Genomic DNA, 21,281 nt, shown 5'->3' with positions numbered 1-21,281 from the left:
TGACAATTGTAAACAATTTTACAACACCAAGTTATAGTCCAGCAATTTTATTTTAAATTCACTTAAAAATTTAAAATAAAATTGCTGGACTATAACTTGGTGTTGTAAAATTGTTTACAATCATCCTGGTTTAGGAATAGTTATGAAAATACACATTATAAGCAAATACTTAAATCTGTGCTTGGATTAATGCTGCCCGGAGAACATTTTGTTTAATTATAACCTAGGTTTACGCCACAAAACTTAAATATAGTGGACATCAGCAAGAAATCATCTTCAAGTGAGTGAAGTTAAAAAGACAGACATGAAGCACGATTGTTCACCTGAACAAGGCTCAGCCTATGGGAAATGCAATAACTTTTTTTTTTAAAGGGTCTTTTGTTTCTTAAACAAAAATGACTGCAACTATCAGACTTAAAGCAAATGACTGTCCTTCAGGTTCAGACGTTATAACTAAGACATCTCCTGACAAATCGTTAATTTCTCAACCTATGTGTAGCGGGATTTTCTGTCCACATATTGCAATTTTACGGGGAAAGTCCTTGAGGCAGTGAAAATGCCAGTGAAAAAACAGATCTGAGTGATAACAAGTCAGTTGCCCTGATTGTAACACATTTTCTGTCCCTTTTGAAATTATTTGGTCAGCAAAGCTCAGTCAACTACAGTCAATAAAGGAACATAGGAACAGGATTAAGCCACTCAGCCCTTCCAGCCTGTTCCACCATTTAATTAGATCATGGCTGATCTGTATCTTAACTCCATCTACCCGCCTTGGTTCCGTTACCCTTAATACCCTTGCCTAACAAAATCCATCAATCTCAGTTTTGAAATTTTCAGTTGACCCAGCCTCATCAGCTTTTTGGGGAAGAGTTCCAATTTCCACTACTGTATGTATGAAGAAGTGCTTTCTGACATCACCCCTGAACGGCACAGCTCTCATTTTAAGGTTATGCACTTGTTCTGGACTCTCCCACCAGAGGAAATAGTTTCTATCTACCCTACCGAATCCTTTAATCATCTTAAACACTTCAATTAGATCACCTCTTAATCTTCTATATTCAAGGGAATACAAGCCTAGTCTATGCAACCTGTCCTCATAATTTAACCCTTTTAGCCTCGGTATCATTCTGGTGATCTGCGCTGCATCCCCTCCAAGGCCAATATATCCTTCCTGAGGTGGGGTGCCCAGAACTGAATGCAGTACTCCAGAAGGGGTCTAACCAAAGCTCTGTACAGCTGTAACATAACTTCCATCCCTTTGTATTCCAGCCCTCGAGATAAAGGCCAACATTACATTAGCCTTTTAAAATTATTTTTTGTACCTGTCCACAGCTTTGTCATTTCCATGCTTGGACCCCTAAATCCTTCTGCTCATCCACAGTTTGTAGCTTCTCGCTATTTAGAAAATACTTTGATCTATTTCTTAGGTCCAAAGTGGATGACCTCACACTTTCCCACATTGAACTCCATCTGTGTTTTGCCCATTCACTTAATCTATTAATGTCCCCATGCAACATTCTGCTCCCAGCTACACTATTTACTGTGCCACCTAATTGAGTGCAGTCTGCAAAATTAGATATATTAGATTTATTCCTTCATCCAAGCCATTTATAAATAGTGAAAAGCTGCAGCCCCAGTGCAGATCCCAGGGAACACACCACTAGCCATATCCTGCCAATTTGAGTACATACCCATTATCCCAACTCACTCTTCCTACCTTCAAACCAATTCCCTATCCAAGCCAATAGGTTGCCTCCAATTCCATGCACTCATTTTTGTTAACAGTCTTTAATGTGGAACCTTGTTGAATGTTTTCTGGAAGTCCATATAAAGAACATCCATAGCCACCCCCTTCATCTATGTCACCCCCTCAAAAAATTCAACTAGGTTCGTTAGGCATGACTTACCTGTTATATCCATGCTGGCTCTCTCTGATCAGCTATTGTTTGTCCAAATGTTCAGTCACTCTGTTCCTAATAACAGATTCTAGTAATTTCCCCACAACTGATATTAGACTAATAGGCCTATAATGTCCTAGTTTATCTCTCTTACCCTTCTTAAATAGTGGAGTGGCATTGACAATTTTCCAATCTAAGGGGACAATTCCTTAAGAGTTTTGGAAGATCATGACTAACACATCAACAATTTCCTCACCTACATCTTTTAATACCCTGGGGTGGAAACCATCAGGTACTGGAGATTTGTCGATCTTTAATAACATTAGTTTCTCAATCACCATTTCAAAAAAATGTATATTGAATCTAGTTAGTTCCTCCCCTTGATTTATTTTTAATTTTCCTTGTAGCTCTGGTATTTTATCCTCATCCTCTGCTGTTAAGACTGATACAAAGTAGTTATTTAGTAAGTTTGCCATTTCCCGATTTCCAATTACAGTATCACCTGCATCAGTCATTAAGGGGCCCACATTACTCTTAACCACCCTCTCTTAATATTTGTAAAAACCTTTAGTGTTTTCCTGGATATATCTCACAAGGTTTTTCTCATATTCCTTTTTGCAGCTCTTACTACTTACTTTGTATCCCTTTGCTGTTTTTTCCTATCTCTTTGTCCGTGGGATCATTACTGTTCTTTGCATAATTAAGTTTTGCATCTGGCATATTTCTAATGAGTGGAAAAGTGTTACGGGACTTGAGCTCACAATCTTCTGACTCAAAGGTGAGTACTATCAACTGAGCCAAACTGACACTCATCCATTGCTGAATACATTTTTGGAAATAGGAACTGATTAGATAGCTAAAAATTGTAACTATTATACATTCTGACTGGAGAGGAATTATTTAAAATGACTGCACATATTGGATACTTAGAATTTTATTGTTTCTATGTGTACACTTTGGTACTTGGACAGAATTTCAAATACAGCAATTCATGCCACAAATTTATACTACATGATTTTACAATAAATCCCAAAATATACATTTACCTCACAATCATACGTACACATGAAACTATTAAATTATACGACTTTCACCTTCATTCTGAAGTTCATAAATGATAAGATATGACACAATGTGTTTCAGTATAAAGATCTGTGGGACAAAGAAATTAAGTTTAATCATGTATATGTACAACATAATGGTCTGTTTCAATCTTGTGCCATAATAGTGCATTTCCTGGAAAGGTGATTGAATTATTTTCATCAGTGAATTGGATGAATTTTTGTACTTAGAGCAGCACTTTAAAAATAAGGATATTGATAATTTAATATATATATTTATTCAGTATAACATGGCGATCTTGCGCTGCAGCCCACTCTCCATCAACTATAGTTTAGCCATACTCCTCTCATCACTTAGTTTCTTTAAAAAAACACTATCACAAGAATTTTTGTTTTCATTTTAAGAACAATTAGAGATTAAGGCCATAGTTTCTGGATGAAAAATTTTCCAAATTAGCCTGTATTATTAGTTGTATAGTTCAATTTAAATATATTTGTAAAGATTCTGTTGCATATTTTGTTGTAATAGAAACATAGAAAATAGGAGCAAGAATAGGCTATTCGGCCCTTCGGGCCTGCTCAGCCATTCAAAATGATCACGGCTGATCATCTAACACAGTCCCCTGTTCCCGCTTTTTCCCCATATCCCTTGATCCCTTTAGCATTAAGAAATATATCTATCTCCTTCTTGAATACATCTAATGACTTGGCCTCCACTGCCTTCTGTGGTAGAGAATTCCACAGGTTCACCACCCTCTGAGAAAAGAAATTTCTCATCTCGGTTCTAAATGGCATACCCCGTATCCTGAGACTTTGACCCCTGGTTCTGGATTCCCCAGCCATCGGGAACATCCTCCCTGCATCTGGTCTGTCCAGTCCTAATTGTCAGTTGTGAGACTTACCATTTGGTGGTGATGAGAGAAATGCTATAGGTATCACTCGATACTATCTTGATATGCAGCTAAAAGCAGCTTCTAAAACAAACACCATGAAACTCACATAAAACATGAGTTGGTAAGTGTCAATTTCAGGGTTAAAAGTCAGTTTAAAAACTAGGAATGATTTTAAAACCTGGGAATTTATTTTAGGAGGAAAATTGAAAACCTGAATATTGTATCTATCAGAGGAGGCATCTTTCTTCCATCTGATCCACTGGTCCAAATGTCACATAACAACATTGCCCAACCTGGCCTACCACAGGAGCTGCTGTTAGCTTCCCCTCCCCCACCAAACAAAATAGAGCATGTGTTTGTAATTAGCCCACAGTAAACATGAACTTTCTATTCCCTTCTGGGCAATGGAGAGTAGCAAGTTTCGGGGCAATGCTCAGTCTCAAAACATATCAAATTTACCACCGTGGATTGCAGAGCGAAATATAACAAATGGTATGTTGGACCAGACAGCTGTATGCTGAGGATTTAATGCAGATTATAGGATATTTCTCTACCCGAGCATTGTAGGATTTATAGTCACGTTAACTAAGTCAGTTCAGAAGGCATTAGTTTCCACTGAGGTCAGAGCCCACAGGTGTCTGTCCTGACGTTAATCAGAGGCCAGCAATCTTTCTCGAATGACCTCGATAACTTCCTAAGAATCCAGTCATCTTTAGAAAGAAAACTTGCATTTGTATAGTACCAGATCACGCCCCAAAGCATTTTACAACCATGAATTATTTTTCAAGTGCAGTAACTGTTATGTGGGTAAATAAATGCAGCACCAAATTTGTACGCAGCAAGTTCTCTCAAACACCACATGAGACGAATAACCAGTTAATCTGTTTTTGGTGGTATTAGTTGGGGAAAAATGTTGGGAACACCAGGGATCTTTAACATTTACCTGAACAGGCAGATGAAGGCTTGCTATTACATCTCATCCAAAAGACAGCATTCCCTCAGTACATCACTGAAGTGTAAGCCTAGATTATGTGTCAAGTCCTGGAGTGGCAAAAGTACTATCAACTTAAACCAGATATTCAAGCAGTATAACATCATCTGAAGCCCTGAACTGGTTTGAGCTTGTGAAGTGTAAATTAAGTCCCAAGGCCTAGACTCACTCTGAAGTGAAGCAGAACAAGACTTCCTCCTTCCAGGATTCTCAGACTGCTTCTTCTGGTGCCGGGTGGGGTGGGGTGGGGAGGAAGGGCCTGATGCCAGATTCAGGCTGCATTTACACTATACTTAAGTGTTGTTGTAAAGGGAAAGTACTTTCATTTGCGGATGACACCAAAATGGGAGGTATAATTAACAGAGGACTTTGACAAAATACAAGATGTTAACAAACTTGCAGAATGGGTGTGTAAATGGCAAATTAATTTAAATATAAGTAAGTGTGTGGTGCTGCGTTTTGGTAGAGGGAATAATGAGGCCACATAATCCTTGGAAAATAAAAGTCTAAATGGGGTAGAGGCTCAAAGGGATCTCGAGGTACAGATACACAAATCATTAAAAGTAGTAATGCAGGTTAACAAAGCCATAAAAAGTGCAAACAAAGCACTGGGGTTCATTTCTAGAGGAAAAGAATTCAAAAGCAGAGAAGCTATTTTAAATTTATATAGAACCTTGGTTAGACCATACTTAGTAGTGTGTTCAGTTCAGGTCTCCATATTACAAAAAGGATATCAAAGCTCTTGAGAAAGTGCAAAAGAGATTTACAAGGATGATACCAGAACTGAAAGGATATACCTATCAGGAAAGACTGAACAGGCTGGAGCTCTTCTCTCTAGAAAAGAGAAGACCGAGAGGTGACCTGATAGAGATCTTTAAAATTACAAAGAGGTTCGATAGGGTGGAAGTAGAGATGTTTCCACTTGTGGGTGAGTCCAAAACTAGAGGCCATAAATATAAGATAGTCACTAATAAATCCAATAAGGAATTCAGGAGTAACTGCTTTACTCAGAGTGGTGAGAATGTAGAACACGCTACCACACAAAATGGTTTAGGCGAATAGCATAGATGCATTTAAGGGGAAACTAGATAAGTACATGAGGGACAAAGGAACAGAAAGTTATGTTGATAAGGTGAGATGAAGTAATTAGAGTGGGAGGAGGCTTGTGAGGAGCATAAACACAGGCCGAATGGCCTGTTTCTGTGCTGTAAATTCTATGTAATACTGGTACAGTGTAGCATGAATGCATCATTAAAGGCACATTATTCTGTATAGAATCTTCTAAATGGGAATATGGTTGAATTGTGACAAAGGCATAACTAGTTTGCCAATTTAATATTTGGAAGAGACTTTGCTATAGTGGAAACATCCTGTAATTTCCCCCTTAATTCCAGTGTGCATCTAATCAGTGTACCGTACACTGTAAGCAGTAGCACTGCTCCAGGCACTATATTACCTGTACAGTCAAAATCCCACAGTTTTCAGTGAGAGACAGCATAAACATAATGGAAAGTGTGAGTAAATTGAAGGATTTTAAAAAAAAACCTTTAACCCAACAACTCAGAACAAGTACATTTATAAACCAATGAACTTTGAGAATTGAAGTTTCAATCTCCTAAGAATAAAACCAGGTAAAGTTATAAATACAGACTATTCTTATTAACTCAAAGTCGCTTTTGCTCGAAAAAAAAATCCAGTAATGTGAATTAAGCAATACAAAATAGCATGAGGCAGTTTGCGCTGGAAAGAAATGCAAGTTAACAAATATACACTGCAAGACGTTTGTGTTATAAATACCTTAAAAGCATACAAGAGCATGCAGCCGGGCCCTTTTTTGGGCTTGGCTATACATTCTGAGTTGGTCAGCTTTATCTTTGGAAAAGACAAAATAAATTCTTATCAAACTAACAGCAGTTGTAACATCAATGCTAAACAGTATTACAAATTTAAAGTAAAGATCTCAAATTTGGTTTGATTGTGAGAACCAGTAACAAATTAGCTGTTTTTGTTTTGCTTAGATCTTTAGCACAATGGAAAGTAAATTTATACATGCGATCCAAATTAACAAATATGCAAGACAAAAAATAATTATAGAATTCGTTCTTTCTGCTTTTTAATTTATGGGACAAGAAAATAACTTAGAACTATGCACAGAAATGGACATCTTTCATTCTGTTCCTAAAATTTCCTTCCATTTCAAAATGGAGATAATGCTGTACAGAATAATTTTCACATCTATATTACAAAGAACTTTTGCATTCCTATGCTCTACTGTAGTGTGTACTCTAAATGTTCCAGAGGAATGCAAAATTTCTGATCCATGTTTTGCTAAATAAATATAGTAACCAAGGACATTGCACAATCGTATCTAAATGACTGGACTTCCCTCCAAGTTTTCAGTCTGGATTCTGTAAAGCATTGAGTGCCTCAGCTCAAATTATAGCATGAACTTTGTGTCTAAAGTCAGTTGATACTGTTTTCAATGACCTCACAATGAAGTGATTAATTAATTACATTTAATGGTTAAGACATGTATGGTTTGCATATTAATTTAAAATAGTGCAAAAATGGGATTATAGGAAAGAAAATGATTTAGATATCAAAATTCTTCTTCCAACATGTACGATTTGTAACCTACAGACCAGGCAGCAGGACTGACCATATGCTGTATAACATTAAACAGAATGACTTCTCAACGGAGTACAGAGCTAGGAAACAGGGTGGGGAGAAGCAGACAAGAGAAAACGGAATTCCTAATTTTATCTCAGGACATCCTAGTCACATTGAACTTTACACCATAACTGAATATATCAGTACATGTATAAATTTTAAATAAATCTATGTATAAGATCTTTGTAACCAAGACATTTTAGATAATTGCATGATTGCAATCATCAAGTTACAGTTGGCTTTTACTGCCAAGAGTGACTGATCCTTGAGAAATATTACTGATCCCAAGTGTCTGAAAGAAAATGACACTCCCCTAATCAAAGGCAGGGCACTTACTGTACTCTGTTCAGGTCATACTCAAAGCCCAGAAAGTACAAAACCAATATGCATGACAGGAATACAGACATATCACCAAGGTCATTGGTACACAGGCTGCACAGCTAGTTTGATGTTCCAATGCACAATGCCATGGAGTGGTAGGATGTGGGTCTGTGCAGCAATTCCCCACATGTTAAGTTATCTGAGCTGAAACAGCGGGCTTGAAGCTTGAAGCCAGGTTCCTTCATAAGGATAAAAAGATACACACCACCCTGAGCTGCTCTTACATTCCTCCTAGCAGCTGGGTCACAAGCAACCTTGCACAGGCTCAAAGGTAGGCTACTTGCCCACTTTGGCTGAGGAATGGTGTGTGGACAGGGTAACAATTAAAAATGGCAAACATTAACATTTAAAATGAAATCCAAAGGTTAAGGAGAAAAAAAAACTTGCTATTGAACTTAATAAATATTGGGACAGGAAAATGTTTGCCCGAGAATTGCAAGATAGTCTGACAGAGGGGCCTCATTAAAAACGATTTTGAGTCTGCATTTCAGAATGCACTGAGAAATGTGGGAGAAGTGCTTATGCTTCTTAGCCAGGCTGCAACACCGATAACCTGTCTTATTATAGCAGACATTCCTCTGGCTAGCTGACTATTCGAAATTATGACGAGGATCATGAGAGATTCAGTGGTCATTTCTCACCTAGCTGCAAGTATTCATGGAAAATGAGTAGAACAAAAAAAACCAACTCCCTCAATAACAATGAACTACAGTGTCCCTTTTATAGAAAGCTTATTTAAACCATCTATCTGTAATATATTAAAAGTCTTACAATATAGTGTGCACTTCTTGCAAATGTCACACTTGCTTCCTGTAACAGTTTTCCCATCACACTTTGTTGATAACTTTATTATTATAAAGCAGCATATTCTAAGATTCAACATGAGCAGCGCCATGGTCAGTCATATTTTGTAAATATTAAATTCCAGTCTTTTTAAAAAAAACTTCTTTGTAGTCACTTATAAATTTGAATTAAAATACAATTGTAACTGACCTGTAGGAAAAAAAAATCCAGTCATCAATTTAACATACCTCAAACTTTCATTTGAGGCTGTGATATTCAAAAAGAGCAGCATAGGTTTAATTTGCAATGGATTTGAACATTTAAATCAATCTTTTATAGGACAAAATAGAATGTCTTGAATAAAATATACACATCATGAAACACTAAAAAGCATCTTTGATGTTTTTTAACTGTCGAACAGCAGTGTCGACTGGAAGATTGAAGTCCAGTTTGCTAAGATGACTGAGTATGTTGAGTGTACTCTCAAACCCAGTAGAAGCCATGTAGCTCCATGGCTGGTAGTGACTCTGGATAAGTGTCCCTGACTTACAAATCAGGTTTACCCAGGAAACCAAACGCTGCTCGTTCAGTGCCATGCATACCAAGGCCTTAAATTCTGAATCCGCACTGCGCTTGTAAGGGTCATGTTCGGTAAGCACAGTGTGAACTGCGGAAAGTAAACTTTGTTTAGGAGTCACAACACCACTTCCAGTCACTGGCAAGGCAAAGGATTGAGAGAGCTTGCGAGCAGGAGACTCCACAAAGGCTCTACCATTTCTGGTATTGTAGTACTTCACAAAAAGTTGCCAGGGGTGCATGGTTTGTGGAGAGGCTGTGAACGAGGGAAGGAGACATGCAATTGGTGCTAGGACCAAACTCATTCCTTGAGAGGAGGCATACAAACCATGGCCCATCAGGTCTCTGAGAGCTATTGACAACTCTTTTCGTACAGCTGTTGTAAGTTCATCCTTCCCACCAAGACAAATGTTACGGCTACTGATCACATGCTCTACAGCCTGTTGACGGCTTAATGCCAGCTGCTTTACTTTATCCACAGCATCTTCTAGTTTCTGTAGCAGTGGACTGTAGTTCTTGTTTGTCTCATCAGGCTGCCACAGTCCACGTGGGATTTGACCAGTTGCACACCCAAATTGACTAACAGCAAATATCTGCAGTACTGCCAGTGCTCTGCGCATAAGGTTCAACCCACTCTCCCTCATCTTTCTGGCTGTTTCTGGATCCACTGTAAAACAACAGAAAAGTCCGCTTTTTAAAAAACAAAATATACTGGATAATACTTACACATATATAATGCCTCCTCCTGTCAAAATAACTCTCTGTCTCACCGAACAAATTATTTCCGAAGTGCAGTGACAATCACAATAGTCCTTCACACCAACATAGATATATTGTAATCATATATTACTTATGGGTCCCAAAATGTAGCCTTGAAGAGTTTACAGAGTTGTTGTTGTAAATAAGGTGAAAATATTTCCCGGATTTTAAAATGATTTTCCATAAGCATTACATTTTACTTCCAAAATCAGGTTATTTAAACAAGATGAGGTTGTTTTTATCCACACAAACATTGGGGGAGGGGGTGGGGTGGGAAGAAGAAAAATGTTTTTGCATAAACATTGATTTGGCGATAGACAACAGCTCCTTTGGCAATAAAGTGCTAAAAAACAGAAGATGACTCAATCATCACAGTTGAATGGCACCGAGTTCTGTATACAAGACAAAGGCCAATAATTAACACTTTGATAAATTGTTCCGATTACGCTGTTGGCATTTTTGGAATATCCATATAATGTGCTATTTAAAGCCTGAAGGCTCTGTGGGAAGATGACTATGAAAAGATAGTTTATCTGGAATATGACAAGAGCCCCTCACACCCAGATATAAAATACATTACAAAAAGTAGACGTCACCATGATGGCTTCCACTTGACAATTTTGCACTTGATGCTTTAGACTCACTCGCTCCATGCACAGAGCACGTACACCTTCCATTCTCAGTCTGTGGAGGGCTTCCAACTTCATCTGTGTAATAAAAACAGAAGTGCAAAGACTACATTACTTTGGTAAAATTTCTTTTTTTAGGTAGGCATTTACGTAAAGTTTTCAGAGCTTTTTTAAAACTAATTTCATGAGCCTGGTGTTGGGACATGTATATTATTTTACTGACTGGGGAGAGAACTAAGATTTTCATTCCAGGGTATCAGTAAAGCAAATTAATATATTAACAGGGCTCATGTTGATTTAAGATTAGAATCAAAGTTACAAATCACTTATCATTTATGACCTTTGAGACTCAATAATAAAATGGCTTCTGGTAGTTTGTGTTGACATGACCTGATAACCTAGAATGGACAACGTCAGTTCCCTCTCCCTTCCCAGTCAAGTTAAACAGACAAACAGCAATATAAAACGTATGATGCTGAACAGAGTCCTTTTCTGAAGTTATAGTTCAGATGGTAACAGATTATAGGTTCTGACGACTCAGATACTTTTTGGGGGAAAAGAAAAGATCAAGAACAAGTGTTATGACATTTCACAATTGAAAATTCTATTGTTAGTTGCATTTTGGATAGTTTAATTTCACATGCTTGGTTTTGATTGGCATACACTTTCTGGTGCACAGCTCATTGTTTATCAAATCACACAAAAGACATTGGAGATTTTTGTTGATGGGGGAGGGGGGGTAAGGAGGCAAGGAGGGGTGTTGCCAGCCACAAAATTGTCTGCTGTCAGCCACTAATTCTTTGCATATGCAACACAAAATTTCTTAAGATTTTAGTTACAAAATTTTCTTTGATGTGTTGCTCAGCCTGTTATCCAATGGGATATTGACCAGTCGAAGGCTCTAACAGATTTTGGTCTTCCCTGCCAGATACATTAGCTCCAGTACAACATGTCTCTCAAATGTTTCGTGTGAATTACTTTGAAGTGCAATGGCATGGTATGTAGGCAAAGACAGCAGGTATCTTTGCGCAAAAACAGCAATGAGATAGGCGACCAGTTAGCCTATTTTTGGTAGTGTTGGTTGAGGAAAGTTCAGCCAGAGATTGGAAGAATTCCCTGTTCTCTGAATAGGGCCATGAAATCTTTAACATCCACCTAAAGGGATAGGGCGGGGGAGTGGGACTAGCTGGATTGCTCTTGCATAGAGCCGGCACAGACTCGATGGGCCGAATGGCCTCCTTCAGTGCTGTAACCTTTCTATGATTCTATAAAGAGGCAGATGGGGCCTTGATTTAACGAATCATCTGAAGGAATTAGTACTTTCACCTTGCTAGAAAGTAGTAACTTGTGAAAATAAAAGTGTACATCCAACTCATTTTAGATACTGCAGCAGACTCAATCAAATTCGGGGTTTCAGAATATTGGCACACTACTGGAATTAAAGTCAGTAAATTTAAACTCTCTCAAAACCACTAACAAAATACTTTAAATAATAGATCATACACTCCCTTTTTGGATATTTTGTTCCCTTTCCCAGGTTTCTCAGCATGTACAATTCCAGGCTAAGAGACCAGTGATCTGCCCTTAGCTGCACACCAACTTAGTGCATGAGAGCAACCGGATTCACTCTTCCACCAGTAAATCCGGTTGGCTTCTGCTCAGCAATTCCCCACAACAGTATCGTTGGGATTGAGAATTCCATACGAATGTCCTGCTGCTTGGTATAGTGCCTTGTGGCTCTAAAATACGGCAACTCCACGCCATCCTAACAAAATAAATCTTTAACCTGTAAAGATTCAGTTTGATCTCTTAAAAATGTTGGCAGCTAATTTCCCGTACTCAAAAAAAGTCAGGAATTCAGAACTTATTAAAGGCATGCAATTTTTCTTTAAAAGTATTTTGTTAATGGCGTTCACAGAGGAGAACATTTAAATTTAGTGACTTGAATTCCAGTCGTGTGCGAATACTGTGAAACCACTATGAATTGACTATGAATTTTTTTGGAGATACTGTCAGTAGAAGTTCTGACCAGTCAACTGGGTAAGTTCTACTCCCAGTAATGTCAGCAGTGCAAAATTACAACATATCCATTTCCAGACTACTCCTGATCAGTAATTATAATACATAAAAACTTGAGAACAAGGTGCGCTTAACAGAAACTGGTAAATGTGCAACATCACCCTATATAATATTTACAATTACATGGAAATTCAGGTGAATTCAGTTGTTTTAGATGTTCCTAACCCAGTATGGCAAGGAAATGCCCAATCTGTCTAATTTGCGGGGTTCTGGATTCCTGTTTCCATGACTTCAAAATAGATGGTTTCAGAATGGCTCTGCTTCACAGAGCATAAGAACACAGAATCTATTCATCTAATTTTACTTTTATACCAAATGAATTAGGAGAATTGAAACTTTAAAAGTATATAATTCCCACTTTAATCCTAAGCTAATTGATCTTCGGATCAATGAGTGTAATAAACCCCAGACAGCAACACAATAGTTCCACATACCCTGGAGAAAGTTAATGAACATTTCGAGGTCACGGATTTGTGTTTTAAGCTGGTCTACCAGCTGTTCTTTCACTCTCGCTGGATTCACAATTTGGGCAATCGCTGCATCAACACGTTGTCGGAGTTCTTCTGGTGACAAATTGCTAAAATCTTCATTTAGATTCACATCTAGCTTCTTAATCAATTCGTCTATGATTACCTGAAAAAAAACACACATCAATGCACATTTCTTCTGTAACCTCTAACTTCCCACCATATTTTTGGGTCCCATGTATAACTCCCACCTAAGAGGACAGGCAAGCATTCAGCTTCCAGGGTTCTATCAATGTAAATAGCCACTGTGAGGTTTAGTCAACACTACTTCTAATTATCCCTTCTCCTCTGGGCAGAGACGGGGGGGGGGGGTGGAATTGGATAGGGCCTGTTTTTGGGCGGGAGTAGCACAATCCGCTATTACCCCGCGCCCAATGCACAGGCAGGGCAGGATTTTTTTCAGGCCTGAGGACTTACCTGCAATCTGCATTGAACGAGGATTCCATGCAATTTGCACTTTCCACCAGCAGGGGGAAGCACCAATCTCTTAAAGGCAGGCAGTCTGTTAGAAATCTCTTAAAAGTAGCGGGTACCTGTTTTTTGCTGAATATAACAGCCTGCTGCACGGAGTCTGAACTGAGATCAGACATCGCACACATAAAGCACAGATGCAGGTCCCATCCCTATTTTTACATGCTGATGAGTTATGTTAAAACAATGAATAAAGGTTGCGCACCACTAAATCCCACATCCTCCAATCTGCATGCCAGACTGCACCAATCTGCTGATATGAGACTCCGTGCACCAAGGTTCTCTGCTGATGCACCAGAGGCCTTGGTGCAAGAGGTAGACAGAAGGAGGGACATCCTCTATCCGCAGGGGGGGGGGGGGGGGGGGGGGGAGAAAGCAAGAGGCCCTCCAGACATACACCCAAAAGGTAGTGACAGGCAGTAGGGGATTAAGTCAATGTGCCAGGCACACAGCATCATGAACATGGATGCAGAACAGGAAGAAGTTCAATGCTTTGACATGAGTGGTCAAGATGAGTGAGGTCAACTGTCAAGTGGCGTCTCCTACCAACTACACCACTAGCCGCACCCATTGCTCCATGCACTACACCCCCCCATCACCCACATACCAACAAACTCTTTCCATCACAGGCCACACACACTGGCAGCTATTCAACCATGATAGGCACATCACCCAGACACACGTCCCGCTTTCTTGCGGGAGAAGCTGGCACATATCAGGAGGCAACAAGTGGCGGTCACATTTTGCCCCTCGAGCCTGTTCCACCATTTGATCAGATCAGGGTGGACCTGTGACCTAACTCCATATATCCGCCTTAGCCCCATAACCCTTAATATCCTTGGTTCACAGAAATCTATCAATCTCAGATTCAGAATTCTCAATTGAGCTAGCATTAACTGCCGATTGCAGAAGAGCGTTCCAAACTTCTCCCACCCTTTGCACGTAGAAGCATTTCCTAACTTCACTCCTGCACGTCCTAGCTCTAAATGTTAGGCTATGTCCCCACGTCCTAGTATTCAAGTGTAGCTGACCTCCAAAAACAGTTACAAATGTCTCGGCAGCCAGAAGCAATAATCCAGCCACTAACCTGTAAATCCTGCATGGTCCCTTTAAATAGCGCCAGTGGGGGGGGGTCCTCCAGGCACTCTAAGACACGTTCAGATGGTTGGGATTAAGAATGTGCACTCAGTTGAGCGTTAACATAAAATGGCATGTATCACTTTAAATCAGCGTTGTACACTGATTGAAGCCATTTTCTCCTTACTTTACATGATTCCAGCGTTCGTTATCTGCACCTGTGCTAACTCCTATACCAAAATGGCGTCTGGTGCACGTCACGCTGGAAATGTGTGTGTGCATCCAAGACGCCATCTTTGATGTCGGAGAGGCCGTGTTGCGCCGAAACGACGGGTGCTACACAGCCCAATTTAGCGCCCAGGGGGTCTGTGTGCAAAGTCTCTGCTCTCTTTCCACCCCACTGTATATCTGATATGTGGCAAATTACGGCTGGTATATCTGATATGTGGCGAATTACGAAAAACTGATGTCTTGCCATTACACAGCCCAGCACCTAACGCTCTTGCCTCTGAGTCGGAAAGTTGTGAGCACATAATCTAAACTGGCACTTCTGTGCAGAACCGAGGGAGTGCTGCACTAGCAGAGGTGCTGTTTTTCAGATGAGACGTTAAACTGAGGCCCAGTCTACCTTTCAGGTGTACATAAAAGATCCCTCAGCACTATTTGAAGAAAAACAGGTGAGTTCTCCCGGTGTCTTGGCCAAAATTTATTCCTCAACCAATATCACTAAAACCAGATAATCTTTTCCATTTATTCCACTGCTATTTGTGGGAGCTTGCTGTGCACAAAATGGCTACTGTGCTTCCTACATCAGAATAGTGACTACACTTCAAAAGTACACTTGGCTGCAAAGTGCTGTGGAAATTCCTGAGGTTGTGAAAGGCGCTATATAAATGCAAAGTCTTTTTTTTCTTTCTTAGCTGATGTTACTTAGGAACATCGGAACAGAAGTAAGCCATTCAGCCCCTCAAACCTGTTCTGCCATTCATTTAGATCATGGCTGATTTGTATCTTAACTCCATCTACCTGCCTTGGTTCCGTAATCCTTAATACCCTTGCCTAACAATAATCTATCAATCTCAGTTTTGAAATTTTCAGTTGACATAACCGTAACAGCTTTTTGGAGGAAGAATTCCAGATTTCCACTACCCTGGTAGTTTAATTAGTTTTTGAGGTGCATCAACAGGTTAAACTTGGGTTTAACCTGCTGATGCATCTCAAAAAATAATTAAACTACCCTTTATATTATTGGTTGGTTGTCTTGAAGCTTGGGGAGGCCCAAGTCTAAACACTTTGAGGCTGTTGGAATTTTAGCACAGTTATTATTGGTTGATTATGCCTCTAGATAAAATGAGAAAATACATCTGCAGTACACGATGACTTTCAATAGTACATAGTTACAAGCCTTACCCGCTGGCGCTCCAGGACTATTGACTGTGGGAGGGAATCATAGCTGCCCTCCTGGTAAGCAAATGTCTCCAAGTCATCCAACTGTGTCTTTAGCTGTATAATCAGCTCCCTCTGTTTCTGACGCTGGGCCTCAAGTCGCTCAAGTTTCTCCTTTTCACTCTGAAAGGCAAACATAAAAGATGAAACTGACATCCTCAGTGTGTTTTCAAATGACCAAAGCTGTCCAAGCATTGGGAAAACTGCACTTAACGTCCAAAAACAAATACATAGCCATAGTATGCATAGAAACCATTTGAAAATATAGCTTTTCAGTGAACCCAGAACTCTTGAAAAAAAAAATCGAAGTCTGAACATTGACACTGAATTAGATTAAGTGAACCAAACTGGAAAATGCTGAGCGAAAGTTAACAAAATACCACAAATGCAGCTACTTCCTACAGAGAAACCCCGATAAATTCAAACTGTTGGGACAGGATAAAGCAATGGTCTAAAGCAATAGAAAGGTTATCAGTTGAACTCTTTGATTTGTGACCACAGCTTTGTTGCACTTAACCCTTTCAATACTGAATATTCTAGTAACTTTAAAAATATCAACTTCATTTTTATTTTAACATTTACAAAAATACCATAATTTTGCAATTTTCAAACATGGAATATGGTAAAACTAGAAATAATGGACAAGACCGCTCCCTTACCCCCCCGTTCAAACCGGCACACTCCCACCTACGTTCCAATTTCAAGCCAGGACAAATCTGCTGTGTTCCAATTTTATGCCGGCATGTGTTTCTCTCCTTCTCCAACTTCATGCTGGAACTCTGCTGCCCTTCCCCTCCAATTCACGCTGGCACTCTCCCACCTACAATTGGGTACCTTGTTCCTCTCCCTCACCTGTGAACTTACCCAATCCATCTTCTAATTGCTGTCACGAACTCTCTTTCTCTCCTGTTCCTACAGACACAGGCCAACAGACAGCACCAGACCTCACTGATGGCCTCCTCTACTAGCACACAGCACTAGATCCACTTTAATCCCTGTACTAGCTAGCTGAGGCCCAACATGAATATATGCATGGCAGACCAAAACTCCTACCCCACACCTACCCAACATATGGCACTCTCTCCGCAGCATTTCACTTCCCAACCATGCTAGCTTCAACCCCAACAGTCCCACTCCCCAGCCCTGTGACGAACCTTCCCCCCAACCCCCCGCCCTGATCGCAACAGCTGCAGCCCCAGTGGTCCAGTCAGCCACCTGCAGTCCCCAACTCAACATTGATATGAATCCTGCTATGTCCAACCTCACATTTTGAGACAGAACAGTCAATGTACACTTTTCCTGCACCCCTGATACAACCTGCAAGATTTATTTCAGACAAATAAAAACCTGTTGCTAAAAACAAGCCTGCAGATTGTAGAAGGAAAGGGAGTTCCAACAGTTGTGAGGTCTTTGGGGGGTGAAATAAAACTAAATTAACTTAAATAAATAATGTTTTAAAAAAATTGTTGTCAGACATAAGCTCAAAAGTCCTAGAGCATGGAGAACATGAACATGCAGGGCAAGCAATTCAGGCTATGTGTTTAAAGCACACAAGGACCATATGTACATGCAAATTACATTTGACAGTTCCTGAACCATGCACACACTGTAGTCTACTACTTTTGAATCAAAGTCACTTATTTCTCAATTAATTCAGTCTTTTTAGCACTAAATTTCTACTTTTGTGTATTATTTAATTCAAATTACTGGATAATTCAATTTTTAGTGCAAAAAATGAATGAATTATCAGTAGTCTATGTTCACAACATTTTCATTTGTTATGCAAAAAAATGAAACTTTGAATGTTAACTTACCAAACCTTCCTGTAGTTTAGGCAGGATCAATAAAAAAAACAGAAAATTACATTCATTTAATATATTACAATTACTTAATTTGTTTCAAATTTCAGGTGTTTTTAGTCACATGCTTCTTTGAATTTTATGTTTCAGTTTATTTATTAAACCATGCAACATGAGTAAAATTTTCAATCCTGTGTCTGAACACAAATCAAAATGGAAAACTTTGCCATTTGCAATTTTGGCCAGTTGCTGATTTTGATTACTCTTTAAGATTGCTGCTGATTAAGTTTATAAATGTTACTGTATCTCACATCTGTAGTACTTACTTTTCTTTGATCCAAAGAACTTTGTAATTTATGGCTCCTTGAATTGACATATATAAAAAAATCATTCACCATTAAAATTATAATTCAATGAGTCTTTGTGAAAGACCTAATATTATTGTTCAAAATTTAACATGTAAAAATGAAAATTATGTAGCTTTGTCTAGGTCACTTTTCTGAGTATTACTGTTCAGATATCACTTATGATGCTACCCCTTAATATCACACCTGTATGTACAATACATGGCAGCAATTCCACTAAATTAGGCAGGTTGGATTGCTATTAGCATTGAGGCCTTTGTTTTTAGAAATTTGAGTGAAAAGATCTTTTTTTTTGGGGGGGGGGGTGCACAGCAGACAAAACAGAAAAAAAACTTGTTAATACTTATCAGCATTTTTTGTTTAAATGTTAAATGCAGAATACTTGCCTGAATCGTCATAACCTGCCTTTTCTCTTTACAGATGCCGACTGATCTGGTGTGTATTTCCAGCTTTTTCTATTTTTAGGTCGGATTTCCAACATTTTCAGTTTTTTATTTTACCGTAGTAACGTGGGCTGTTGCTTCAAACATCCAGCAACAGCAATATTCTGAATATTTGATTCGCAGTTACAATCTTAATAAATGTTACTTTTGAAAATGCAAATAAGCATTCAAAATACACTTGATTCTCAAGTCTAATTCTCTGAATAGTATGACTTTAAAAAGATTAACCTTGATTATCTTGTTGATATATTTTCATTCTAAGTGACTTAAATCTAACCATTCAGAAAATCCAATAATAAGTATGGTAATAACTCCCATGAGAATTCCAATCAGTGCAACCTTACATTCAGAACAGTTTAATTACACAGAGAGGACTGCTCTGTGGGTTTATTTAGGATCATCTAATGCAATCTCTCAATTATCTGTCTTCAAAAACTTCAAACTGCAAATTGTGGAGGCAGTATCCAGATTCTTTCATTTTTGGAATACAGAACATCTGTACAAACACAACTTCTGTGACACTTGGGATTATTCTCACAATGGCAATGTGCTGAACATGCACAACACAATCTGAGATAGGACAATTATTTGTTGACAGCTGTTAAACATACAGAAAAGAAATGTGTTCTGCAGTTAACATTTTTTGTTAAGTTGCTGATGAGTATTCAGCAGCTCACTGGTGTATTAACAAGCTGTATCACAGATTACTAAAATTCTACTTAAGATCCACAATTCATGATGTATTCTGGATCTCAACAGGGCCATCAACAAGAGGCACTAATCACAAGTAGCTTTCCTACATGGAGGAACAGTGACTCAGTGCCACTGACTACTTTCAGAACTGTGTTAGCAGAGTCACTTGCCAACCTTTCAACTGGGGAACAGTGTATTGCATTGGGGGACCTAATGAGGGGAGAAAAATAATTGGAAAATACAAATGTGAGTATAGCATATAATGTGCTTTCCAGTAGAATTCTTACATTTCGGAATCTGATTTTATAAATTCCTTTAAGATACCCAGAATCACATATGGTCACATGAATTAGTGACAATTCTGCTAAGTTCATGAATTGTAACTAGTAAAATAGTTTGGGCCAAATGCCTCAAATAAATGTTTGTGCTACAATATTTGCACAATGTCTTCAATAACATGTGTAGACAATAAAATTAAATTAGGTGATGGTTATAATGCAAATATCTGTAGATCCTTCAATACATTAGTAAAAGTGCATCTAATTATCCAGAATCACATTCGATATACAAGTGGTAATGACAGGTAATTTTACACAAGTAACTGGTGACAGGTAATAGAATAGCTAGTGACTACAGAATTTTATACAGGGGCATTCTGATACACTGAACCCAGATCATATAGCCAGGTGAAACTTATAGTTAGGCAGTGTCTCTGAAATTCAGTCCACTATAATGACTGGCAGGTACATGATACAAACAAGTTAAAATCTCCCAAATTACCTCAGTCAACAATTGCCTAGCTAAGAAGGAGTTTTGTATAACGCAGGTGATAGATAACAAAAGTAATTTTAAAAATTGAGCTGTACATTTTATTACAGCGAGTTTTCAATTAAGAATGTACAATTAGAAGTACATTAGTTTGACAGATCTAGGTATTTTAATGTACTCTCAAGTTACAAATTGGCAAACAGCTGTTGACCAAAAAAAACACGGATGGAGAGGTGAAAGTGGGGGATGGAACAGGTCCTTGCAATAATGGGGTTATGGAATGAAGGGGTTTTGCACGTCAGATTTATAATGTATCTCATGTAATTAGTTTGTTGTGCATTATGTAATATTGAGAACTTTCCAATACTTTTTATTCCAGAAAAAGTTGGGCTTTTATATTTAAAAAAAAACTGAGTTGCATTCAAATTTGGCCAGACGTCTTTAAACGTGGACTTTCCAGATCAAGCTCCTGCAGCTGGTTTGGTGAAGATGATGTCCCAGGTACATGGGCACATCCTTACCGCATTGTCCAGGTGTTGTCCATCCAGAGCCCGGGTAACGAAGGGTTGCGGGCAGCCTATGAACGCGAAGTCCTCCAGCTCCTTCAGCAGCCGCTCCTTCTCGTCGCTCTGAGCGTTGACGATCTGCTTGAGCCGGAACTGGACCTGGGCGAAGTGCGAGGTGAGGGCGAGCAGCGACGAGTTCAGCAGCTCCTGCTCCTCCTCCAGCCGCTGCATCTTCTCCGCCATCACCGTCACCACCGCTCCGCTCGCCGGGCCCACTTCGGGCGGCCCGGCTCTCTCCCTCTCCTCTTCGGGGCTCGCCACCGCTCCGACCGGGGCCCATCGCTCCCCGGATAGCCTCTCAGAATCCGACAGAGACATGTCGTCCATCCTTCCCCGTTGATAGTAGCGGCTCCTTCAGCAGCTTCAAACAAGCCAAAGCCCGGCCGCCATTTTGCGGAGAGTGCGT

The 21,281-nt window shown here is 39.3% G+C and overlaps 1 protein-coding gene across 2 annotated transcripts; it reads right to left on the bottom strand.

Moving 5' to 3' along the window:
- Positions 1 to 2,823: 2,823 nt before the first annotated feature.
- Positions 2,824 to 21,281, bottom strand: rundc1 (RUN domain containing 1). Of its 2 annotated transcripts, none has more exons than XM_067968921.1 (5): positions 20,831 to 21,281; positions 16,206 to 16,364; positions 13,155 to 13,353; positions 10,609 to 10,719; positions 2,824 to 9,920 (listed from the first exon to the last, which is right to left on the bottom strand). In XM_067968921.1, exons 1-5 carry the CDS (start codon positions 21,200 to 21,202, stop codon positions 9,061 to 9,063), a joined length of 1,701 nt encoding a protein of 566 aa, XP_067825022.1. In that variant the 5' UTR covers positions 21,203 to 21,281; the 3' UTR covers positions 2,824 to 9,060. The 2 variants fall into 2 exon arrangements, with proteins under 2 accessions (XP_067825022.1, XP_067825023.1); XM_067968922.1 differs by having other exon boundaries at positions 10,657 to 10,719.

This window comes from Heptranchias perlo, chromosome 30, assembly GCF_035084215.1.
Source record: "Heptranchias perlo isolate sHepPer1 chromosome 30, sHepPer1.hap1, whole genome shotgun sequence".
In the NCBI taxonomy this organism is placed as follows: domain Eukaryota; kingdom Metazoa; phylum Chordata; class Chondrichthyes; order Hexanchiformes; family Hexanchidae; genus Heptranchias; species Heptranchias perlo.
Note: the sequence above shows the minus strand (reverse complement) of the source record. Positions and strands in the feature narration are given on the sequence as shown.

Bases quoted from the DNA above. Each gene is read 5' to 3' on its own strand.
- rundc1 (XM_067968921.1), bottom strand. From the start codon at position 21,202: ATGGACGACATGTCTCTGTCGGATTCTGAGAGGCTATCCGGGGAGCGA. The intron at 13,354-16,205 runs GTAAGGCTTGTA...GTTTTTTTTCAG, and splicing joins TAGTCCTGGAGCGCCAGCGG to GTAATCATAGACGAATTGAT. The intron at 10,720-13,154 runs GTATGTGGAACT...TTTATTACACAG, and splicing joins GTTCATTAACTTTCTCCAGG to ATGAAGTTGGAAGCCCTCCA.